The sequence below is a fragment of the Chenopodium album genome, chromosome 19 (assembly GCF_948465745.1).
Source record: "Chenopodium album chromosome 19, dcCheAlbu1.1, whole genome shotgun sequence".
Lineage (NCBI taxonomy): Eukaryota > Viridiplantae > Streptophyta > Magnoliopsida > Caryophyllales > Amaranthaceae > Chenopodium > Chenopodium album.
In genome coordinates this window covers 39,099,559-39,111,050 of record NC_137852.1, presented here as the reverse complement: position 1 = coordinate 39,111,050, position 11,492 = coordinate 39,099,559, and the positions used below count along the sequence as shown (strand labels likewise).

Sequence of the window (11,492 nt, the reverse complement as noted above, 5' to 3'; positions counted from 1 at the left end):
CCATCTTATTGGCCACATTAAATAAGCCCCTCCTTCCCCAAGAAGGGTTGCCACGTAGATCTGTATTCGTATCCCCTAGACACAACGAGCATCCATGATCTGGGTCAAGGGAACGCGACACCAATAACCCAGGATTACAATGCATTCTAGATACCTGTTTAAAGAGAAGAGCATCATTTAAACAAACCATAGATCGTATACCAAGACCTCTCATGCCCTTCGGTCGCTGAATAACCTCCCTCTTTACCCAGTGCATGCCCTTTTCACCTTTTGAACCCCACCAGAACCTAGCAATCAAGGAGTCATTCCTATTTGTAACTGAAGTCGGAAGCTTGAAACACTTCATAACATGAGAAGAAATGCCAATCAGAACAGTATTAATTAATATTAACTTAACCGATTGGGAGAGATTGAGAGTTGCCCAGGAAAGAATTTTAGCAGCCACTTTATCCACTAAATACTTAAAAGCATCCAATTTCCTTGTGGTGAAATCAATAGGCGCTCCCAAATGCCTATCCAAAACCTGCACCTGTCCTATACTCAAAATAGCCTTTAACCCTTCCACCTCCTCTACTTAACAAAAGATTTGCTCAAATTTAGCTTTTGACCCGAGATGTTTCCAAACCTGTTCAGGATGTCCACGATATTTGTACACGACTCTTCCGTGGCATGAAAGAAAATCATTGCATCATCTGCAAAAAACAAATGTGAGATCGAAGGTGATCGACGTGTTACCCGAAGGCCCTTAATTTGATGAATGTCTTCCGCCATTAAAAACATTCGAGATAGAACATCCATGCAGAATAAAAATAAATATGGTGAAAGAGGATCCCCCTGCCTTAAACCGCACTGTGGTGTGAACATCTCCGAGACCTGACCATTTATGAGAGTTTTATAAGATACCGTCGAGATACATTGGGAAACCCACTGTATCCAAACATCCGGGAACCCATACTTCTGTAAAACTCTCAAAAGGAAGTTCCACTTTACTCTATCATAGGCTTTAGACATATCCAATTTAATCACAGCTTTGGTTGCCTCCCCGTTACTCGTATTCACTAGATTTAGTAATTCATGGCTCAACAACACATTATCCTCAATATACCGACCAGGCACAAAAGCATGCTGATGATCAGTTATCAATTCAGGCAAAAGGCTCTTCATCCTGTTAACCATACATTTTGCTATGCATTTGTAGATAGTATTGCATAGACTAATGGGCCTGAACTGTGTTGGCAACTCCGGACATTCAACTTTCGGAATCATGACCAACAAGGATGCATTATACTCCTTCAAAAGATATCCCGTAGAGAAAAAGGACTGCACCGCTTCTACTACCGATACACCCACTTCTTCCCAGTGCTGGTGAAAGAATTCCGCTATATAACCATCCGGTCCCGGAGCTTTCAAATTATGAATAGAGAACATTGCCTTTCGAATCTCTTGTCCTGTGAAAGGTTTAACTAATAAGGCCGCATCATCAGATGTTATAGAGGGTAGGGTCAACTCCCTTAGAACCAAGTCAACCTCCTCATTCATAAGCTCCATTTAATCCAAAATCGGATTATAGACCTCTTTCAGAGAGTCCCTAATAATTCGCTACAAATTCTCCTACCCTTGAACCCACAAATCATCTTCTGTTCGTAAAGTAACAATCTCTCTTCGCTGCTTTCGTTGCTTCACCCTAGAATACATCATTTTTGAAGGAATGTCCCCTTCCTTGATCCACTTATCTTTCATCCGCTGTTGCCAATACTTGAACTCCAAGCTACTACAGGACATAGTTTCATTTATCAAATTCACATAAGTATTACCATGCTCCAAGCTTGTAATCCTTCCCCCCTGATCACAAAGGTCATTAGTATATTTCTTCCAATTTATACCCCACATCTTTTTATTATTTAAACACCATTTCTTGATCCTATCACGAGCCCATTTCATTCTTTATTGGAATCTGTACATCACCGAGCCCGCACACTCCATCTTCCACACTTCCTCAATAATACTCTTGATCTCTGGAAAGACCAAACACCAAGTCTCAATTTGATATGGCCTATTAGATTTTGATTGCTTTGTATCTGAGTCATAAATTATGGCTGCATGATCCGACACCGTAATAGGCTCATGTATGACCCTTCCATCCGGAAAATCATCAAACCATCGTGAAGAAGAATAGGCTCTATCCAATCTCTCCATAATCAAATCCGTGCCCATTCTCCTGTTTGTCCAAGTGTATCTTGGCCCGGTAAAAGGAACTTCTAAAAAATTTGTTTGGAATCTCCAATCTAAAAACACGTCCAACCCCTTGATCAAAGATGATCCTCCTAATTTATCACTATAAAACTCTAATTGATTAACATCTCCCATTATCAAAACATTAGGAGTTGTAGAAGTAAGACTAGTAATTTCCTCCCACACCATAGGCCTATCTTCAACTTTCGACGCTCCGTACAAAAACAAAATATGCCTACTAGTTCCATTAATATCAACGACATTACAAAAGATATAGTTAGGGGATGAAACAATACAAAAGACATTCCCTAAATACCAACTAAACAAGGCTAAGCCCCCCCTTGTCCCATCCGAGTCTACTCCACATGAAAAACTTGGAGTAAACTTTGAAACTAACTTACTAACATCATTGAACAACATTTTAGTTTCCGAAAGAAAAACAAAAGTAGGCAACTTAGAAGCTAACAACCATACTAAATAGGGATGTGTAGGGGATAGAGGGTTGTTTAAACCCCTACAATTCCAAGTGATGAGCCTCATTTATCCATAGGGGGCTGTTTCGGTGCAGCCACCTCACCAACAAAATCATCAACATCATCAGCCATCTCAATTCCATCAACATCATCAGCATTCTCAACTTCCATATCAACATCCATGTCACTATCAAAAGCATGATAGTTTGAATTAACCTCCTCACTTCTCTGTTTTTTTACTGGACTCGAGTGCGAAGAAGTTGAAGTTTGTTGCCTTTTCTTCCCAACATTGCCAAAAAGAGGTGCTCTAATTCGTACACCCCATTGCCTAGCCATATCCACATCACTTATAGCCTTCGATTTGAACTCAAATTTGCCGTCTTTATCCCTTTTCCAAATATTAAATCCTCCTTTGTCAGCCCACTTATTTAGCGTTTTCAGCCTCTTTTCTTCCACCCAACCCAAATCATAGGAAGCACCCCTCACTGAATTATCATCACAAGACTTTGATGGCGTTCGTTCAATGGAAAGAACCCTTTTGCGACATCCCCTAACTTCGGCTTGCAGTATTTCAGTCGGGGTAGCTTGATCTCGAATTGGCGACGCTGGAGAATTTGGAGGGTCGAATTCCGTCATTGGTAAATTCACCAAATTTGTAGGAAAAGTGTTCCCATCATCTGGTAAGTATGGAGATCTCGCCGTGCTTGGATAAATTCGCCTAGTAGTTGCCCTGTACACCGCCATCCCTCGCAAAAAGGCTCTCTCTGCCTCAACAAAATTCAAATGATTACTCTCTAAGAAATCATTATAAGACATAGAATTTACCCCATCCTCACGCCCTTCAATTGTCGATTGAACTGGTACTGCTTGAGCACTAATTATGGCTGTTTGCGGAATTTCTTGCTGCTGCTCGAAAGTGCTCTGAAATCTCTGCTCTGTAGTAGCATTAATTTGGGCCAAGAGTTGTTGATGCAGAGTTGGATCATATCCCAATGGGTAGGGCCCAATCCCGCCAGAATCATCATGGAATTGGACCGGCTCCGGCGGCGGGAAAGCCCACTCATTGATGCCCAAAGTTTGGAACAGAGTGCGGTGATTAACCACCTCCTCTCTTCCCCTGTTCGCAGCAGCGTTCAAAGACTCCCCAATTTCAAAATTGGGATTAAACTCCCTCTCCATTGCTTGTTCACTTATCATCAGATTGCCATGAATTGTTGTCGTCGCAATAGATCTGCTTGTGCTTCTTGAAATTGGGATAATTGTCCCAACTGGCCCCTCAATTGACCTCTCAATTGATCTATCCACTTGATTTACAGGTCCTGAGATAGCTCTTGAATTACCTCTACGCATCCCCAGATTCATAGGACGCGTGATATGCTGTTGTGGTGGTGAATTGTTCAAATTCGGTTGAGTGAATTCAGCGTATGGATCACGACCAATACTCAAACGCCGTCCCAGAGATAAACGAACCGCCGCCAAGTTGATTCTTGATTCCATCCCACTATCATGGGCCACCTCAGAGTCACTTGAACTCCCTGTCCCCGAGAAATTAAATAGACAGTATTATTGCTATTATCCGAATTAAAGTCGGAATCAGAGTTGACATTAAAGAGAGCCCTGTCTCCTACTGGAATGTCCTCTGGCTCTTGCAATCACGTAAGATTCAACCCCCAATTACGGTACCTGTAAACATCAGGCAACCCTCGAACATAATTAGTGTAGTAGGGATAATCTAAAGGTCCATGCAAGACCCTTAGACCATCCCTTTCAACCGCCGCCAAACGCCGCAAAAGGCGGCGAGCCGCAACCTCACCACTAAGCTTACAGTTGCTAGTGCTATGCCCAACACATCCACAAGTTTTACAAAATCTAAAAACGCCTTCATACCTGAAGTAAACCCAGATGACTCGTTCACCTTGAACTGGGATAAAACACCCCGGAATCAGAGGTTGTGTAATGTCTACAATCATGCATGCTCTCAACTCAGCTCTATCTGGCAATCTTCCATTGACAATTGGTTCTAAGGTATCCAAGTACCCAATATGAACAAAGATTCTCCTAGCCCACACCTCTGTTAAGAATTGAAGTGGTAGGCCATATACCCGAACCCATAGCCTTGCTGATAAAAAGTTAATTTGTTGCAGTATGAGGGTTGCGTGATACCTCCTCATGTTGATTAAACGCCCATCGAAGACAGTTGAATTTTGCCGCAGAGTCCTTCCAGATCAGTTTGAGACATGCACTCAAACAGGAAGAAATCCCCTGTTCTATGGACTCGAATATGTCCCCTAGTAACCCACCTCTGGTTAATTATATGTTGTACATAAGTAACTGAGGGAGGATTTGGACCAACAAAAACACCAATTGCAGAATTGTTGAAGTTAATATTTGATAAGGCATTATAAAGGGTAGGTGGAGTAATAAGAACTCCCATTCTATGGGATCTTGGTCTATTTATGTTTGGTGGGTCATTTTCACTGTTATTGTGTGGATCATTTGGGTTTTGAATTGCCATGGTACTTCAATTATGAAGTACAGACAAGAAAAGGGAATAGAAGAAGAATAGAAAGGGAGAAAAGGATGTATGCAGAAGAGGAGTAAATAGCTTCCTCTTATAGTGAAAGAAACTGAAGAGTTTAAGCAAATTTGTCTATTGCATGTTGTACAAGTGGCAATCCAAGCTTGTGAAAAAACAATTACTTCTGTACTTCTCCAAATGATGCAGGGATGATGGGCTCTAGGTGAAAGGGTTTAATTACTCCATCACTGCAATTGGTGCAAGAAAAAAAGCAAAGATATGGGATAAAAAGAGTGTTAAAGTACCCCTTCCACAATTAGCTGAAATAGAAAAGGTTGGAGTTGAGTGTAATAACTCCTCTGCAGGGATTGGTGAAGCAAAAATATGGAGAATCGAAAGGTTTGAGACTTAGATCTTCTCAAAAAATTTCATGCGTGTGCTTGCATGCTACAGTAATCAAGAACACAAAGAGTATTAACTTTTGAGTGGGGCAAAAGTAAACAAAAAACTAGGAAACACTCACAATTCTAGTGAGGGAAACTCTCGTTTAGAGAGAGATTTTTTTATATATATGCAAAAATTACATTATTATTAATACTATTATTAATGTTATTATTATAAATGTTGTTAATATTATTATTAATATTAATATTATTGTTGTTGTTGTTGTTGTTGTTATTATCATTATTATCATTATTATTATTATTATTATTATTATTATTATTAAGTGCATATATGATTTAGGTGAGTGAAAACATAAATATATGTGTACCATATTTAACATATGTTAATAGTAGAAAGATAAAAGACAATGGTTTACTTATATTTTTTTCACAAAAATTTTAAAATATAATGATTTAATGAGTAATAATAATTTTACTTATAAATTTGTCTTAATCATATATTTTTAAACCTAAAATTATAATAATAATATACAAAAAGTACTACTTGAAAACCTCTTTTTTTTTTTTTAATTCTTAAATTGTATGGAAAGATTTGAAAATTAATTCAACTCGATGAACTAACAATCAATACCCACATAAAATGTTTCTACATATTATGATTCTAATATCTAATGTTTATAAAATAAATTGTTTTTAATTGTTATTATAATTATTATTTATTTATTTGAAAGAATTATTATAATTATTAGAAATTATTAATTAATAATATTATTAAATATTAATTATAATAGTTTGAATTATTTAATATTATTATTGATGATTATTATTATTAGTGATTAATAAATATTAATTATTATTAACATTAATAATTATTAAAATTAGTTTTAATATTAATAATTTTTATAATTATTCAAAATAATAATTATTATCAATACAATATTAATTATTATTATTATTAAATATTAATTATTGTTGTTGTTATAATTAATTATTATTTGAAAATAGAGCAGAGCACATTTGATTTGAGCAGAGCAAAGCCGGGCAGAGCAGAGCAGCTCTAAAGAACGGGGCTTTAGTGAATCACCAAATAATATTGTTATTTGGATTAATATATGTAGAGAAAAAGGACTTGTTTTGTTGATTATATCCTAACTTCCATCAACAATTTGTTCAAGACTAAGGGTATGTTCACATTTACTGAACTGAGCTGAACTGAACTGAACTGATTGGAGCTCTGCTGAACTGAATTAAACTAAACTGAAATTAAAGTGAAGTGAACCGGCCCAAAAGGAGGCAGAGGAGAAAGCGAGACATGAAAAGATAGACAAGGAGTGATCATTTGTTTGCAAATCAAACATGGTACTCAATGGTGATTTTAAATATAAAGTATATATCATAAAATAAGACCCAAATGGAGATATTAATTATATTTCATTTATTTTTAAACCTCAAAAGGTGTAACTACTACCTACAAGGCTACAAAAGCACCATGTTAATGGATGCTTGCTTCGAGTACTACGAGTACTAATTATGTTCTCCCTTCATTTTATAAGGGTTTGTACAACTTTATAATAACTTTAGCTATATCAAAATGCAATAAATTTGCATTAGGACCAACCATATATGTCCATAATGGATTTGCTTAATTCTGATTAAAGATAGATATAAGTCTATAACGTTTCAACTATTATACTGCCTCCGTTAATGTTTTGTTGCAATAAAGTAATTTTTTATGTCTCACAAATAATATCCCTTTGTTGCAACTAAAATAAATTAAGTTAACGGAAGTAGTACTATTTTTGATGATTTATACATAATTATAACACAAATTTTTGTATGTAGCTTGCCACATGGTGCGGCAGAGGTTACTTGTAGGGTGTTATTGGTTGTTGTCAGGAGTTACTTATAGGTGTTACTTGTATTCTAAGGTTACTTGTATGGGTGTTACTGATTTTGGTCATGTTACTTGTAGGGTGATACTGGTTTGGTATGGGGTTTTGGTTTGGGGTTACTTGTAGGGATTACTCAGAATACAAGTAACACCTACAAGTAACCCCAAAATACAAGTAACACCCTACAAGCTAAGTAACCCCAGAATACAAGTAACCCCTGCCGCAACATGTGACCTGCCACGCTGAAAAACCTCTATAATAATAATCATGTGAAATCTTATAATTTAGACTACAACTTTCTTAAATAAAAAAAAAGTAATATAAATTCTTATGTTATTAACATATTACACATTTTATACAACATACTTCGTATTAAATTCAAAATATAATGTACTTTACATTTTCTTATCAAACTTTACAGGTCAAAAAAATATAATTGAATCATGTCGAAATAGTATATACCTTACAGATGGGACAATGTTACCTCTCATTTGTGACTTACAGTTTCATGTTCTAACTACTTGTGACCTTAAAGGTCTCGAATGAATCATTGCATTCAGCCAATTCTTGGGCTAAAGTGCCAATATTGTTCATATTATATTTGTGGGGAAAGCTTGCAATCTATTTGTAGATGTTATGTGATTTATTATTGATGAATTACTTTTATATAGAGTTTATAGGCACATTTATGCTAGTTTTATAGTTGATTTTTGAGTCTTTTGTTGCTTTTTAGGTCGCAATTGCATAAGTTGTCCATTTTGTGCTCTATTATGCTCCGTTTGTGTTTTCTTAATGTTCCAGGTAATTCTCATAGCTATTTGGACGCTCTCGGAAGAATTTAGCATTTGTCGTTGGATGGAGGGATGTTGATTTGAGGCCGATGATTCATTGACCTTGTGCTTATATATGTATGTAGATTCTTTGAAGCAAATCGGAGTTGTTTCGTAGCTCTTGTTGCAAGTATGAGATCGTTTTAGGCCTTTGGTGCATTGACAATTTGAGTTGCTAAGCATTCTTGCATCGAGCTAAGCTCGAGCTATAGCTCGAGTACTAGCTCAGTAAGGCAGCAAGTCAAGGAAGCTCCGAGCTATCGCTCGCAAGCTAGCTCGCCTATTAGCTCATCACTGCCATACGCAAAGTCCTATGCGAGCTATAGCTCGCCAGCTAGCTCGTCAAGGCAGTAGCTACATTCGACGAGGAGCGATAGCTCGCTCGTTAGAGAGCGATAGCTCGGTGCTGCTCCATCTTTTCTTGGTCGTTTGACGTAATCAAGTCGAGTATCGTGCCACGTCATCAATTATAATCCAATAGTAATTCAACTTATGTATTTATTATTTTCTTATTACTTTTCTTTAATTATTTCTTTAGATTAGTTTTAGGATAATATAAATACTCAAGGGATTATTATTTTCCCTTATGCCTTTTTATGCCTTTTACATCTTTTTTATTTTTCACGTTCTTTTGAGTTTTTCTCTCGAACCCTAGTTTCTCATGGCATCTCCATGGATTCTTCCATGGATGATTCTTGGGTTTACTATTTTAATTCATTAAGGTATTTTATTTCTATTTTCTTGCTTTTTATTATGTTTTATTCCTTTGATCTAGTTTTATTTATTTATTTCATGCTAGAGTAGTTTTATTTCTAGGGTTTGGGAATCCATGTTTATTTTATGAATCTTGATTGATAATTTTAATATTTTGATTATTGATTTCTCTAATTGATAGTGTTTTATTGTTAATCTTGCAACCTGATCAATTGTATGATTAATTCATGTTAATAAGAGTTTGAATTGAAAGATCTTACTTTTAGAGGCTTACCTACAATTAGCAATTCTGATTATGTTAGCGACCGAACTACATATGTTGAATTGAGAGCGTTAAGACCCGACCATAGGCTTAGCAATTGTTCCAGATAATTGATTGATTGAATTGTTATTGATGCTTGATAGATTTAGAATTATAAACATGGTGAACCATAACCCTAGGTCTTTTTATTAATTGTTTTATTCCTATTATAATTTAGACTACTTTTCAATCCCAATTTCGTGACATAGTTTAGTTTCTCCATACCTTAGAAGTTAGATTGAATAGCCATCTCTCTGTGGATTCGACCCTACTTATCCTACTACATTGTTAGTTGGTTTTGTTAGGACTTTATTTTTGACAGGTGTACGACAACCTATCAAATTTTGGCGCCGTGATACACTTGGTCATGTGGACCTTGATGATTATTCAAAAAGGTCTACATTGCCTAAGGGGCAAACAGGGGTAAGGTGTATACATTCTTTTTCTTTTTATTTTAACTTTTCTTTTTCCGATTATTTTTCTTTAATTTTTTTAAACCCTCTGTATTTCAAGATTTGTGTGCTTGCTATCAAGCCATATATGGTGCTCAATGATATGTTTGCAGGGGAATATGATAAGTTACTCAAGGCATTGGATTCTTCCGATTGACGAATTGAGTAGGGTCGTGCGGGACCCTAAAAACTAGCGCAATTGGGAGGCAACCCAATTTTCTTTTAGTTTTTTTTTGCTACTTCTTTTTTTTCGTTATTTAAATAATAATGCTAATGTGTGTTCAAGTGATGAACTTTGTTGCTAGGTACAAACATAGCTAAGTTGTGTACTTGGCTACGTCGGCTACCCAATTACAACTACCAATTCTGGTGGAGGTGTCTACACCCTTGACGCTCCTTTCGCTTACCCACCCGTTTGTGAGTTGTGCCTCTCCCTTATTTATGCTTTAGTTTCCTCTTTGTTCACATTGAGGACAATGTGATGTTTAGCTTGGGGGAGGATAATTGTCATCATCACTTTGTGCATGTTAGTTATATTTAGTTTAGTTCTTTTGCTTTGTAGGTGTTGTATGGTTTGTACCATTCATTAGGAGTGGGAGTTTACATACAACGAAAAACAATGTATTGCTTTCTTAGTTTTTCTTAGGTTATTTTAATAGTGCATACTTGTGTCCATTTTTCATATTTTTGACTTCAAACCGTGTGCGGATTTGGTTTGACTTTCTTGAGCTTCTTTTGATCTTAGTTATAATTCTAAAATCCAGTCGGTTTGTGCTATACATTGCTAACTGCTTGACATTGTGTGAACCAATTGAATGGTTTGTGGAAAGATTGGTTGTCCCATATCAAGTATAGCTAGCTAATTCTCTTGTTAGGTCACCTTACTCTGTGTTTGTGTGATTGATGCAATTTGTTATTTCAATGACTTTGGCTTGAGATTTATTAGTAATTTGACTATGATTCACGCATGCCGCATATGATAAAGGCCATGTTCTTTAGGTAGCCTTCAGATGATATTTAGTTACATTTGTTCCCATTTTGCTCACCCATGTTGTTGCCTTGCCCATTCATTGATATATAGCTACATTACAAGCCATTTTAGCCCCATTGGTTACTATTCCCAAGTCTAGCTAGCTTGGGGAGCTTATTGATGCGGTGTTGTTGTTTGTGTGTCAAGCTTCAATTTATGCAAAACATGGTGGAATAAAGATTGAAAAAAAATTATATTTATAGTTGAGAAGTGTTACTTGAAGATGTGAAGAAGAAAAAAAAAAAAGAAAGAAAGGAAAAAAAAATAAATAAATAAAAAAGCTTGTTTATATGTACTCATTGAAAAAGCCGAAGAATTGAAAGAAAAAAAGGCAAAGAAAAAGGAAAAAAAGAAAGAAAAAAATTATCCATGACGATGTATAGTTGATTTCAATCTTGGTTCTATATAATGTTTTAGAGAAAGTTGGTAATGTCAAATGGAGAATGAATTTTAGATCATTATTTGTTCGTGTTTATGTTATTGCTCCCCAAGTTGGCTTTTTCGCTCACATTTTCCTAAATATTATCCTACCCCTTCACCTTTGCCCCATCACAAGCTTTAAAAAGTCCTTTTGATCGGCATGTGTGTTTTGTGATTGAGTGAACGTTATTTCTTGATATCGTCATGTTACCTTTTGTTGCATCAA

At 36.1% G+C, this 11,492-nt stretch overlaps 1 protein-coding gene across 1 annotated transcript; it reads right to left on the bottom strand.

Annotated features, from left to right (window-relative positions):
* Positions 1–1,611: 1,611 nt before the first annotated feature.
* LOC145594338 (uncharacterized) lies at positions 1,612–2,652 on the bottom strand. The gene is made up of 2 exons (XM_081650668.1): positions 1,966–2,652; positions 1,612–1,842 (listed from the first exon to the last, which is right to left on the bottom strand). Exons 1-2 carry the CDS (start codon positions 2,650–2,652, stop codon positions 1,612–1,614), a joined length of 918 nt encoding a protein of 305 aa, XP_081506794.1.
* Positions 2,653–11,492: the final 8,840 nt, after the last annotated feature.

Coding starts and splice junctions, on each gene's coding strand:
- LOC145594338 (XM_081650668.1), bottom strand. CDS start 2,652: ATGTTGTTCAATGATGTTAGTAAGTTAGTTTCAAAGTTTACTCCAAGT. Junction 1,843..1,965: donor AGATGGAGTGTGCGGGCTCG/GTGATGTACAGA, acceptor CTTTGTGATCAG/GGGGGAAGGATTACAAGCTT.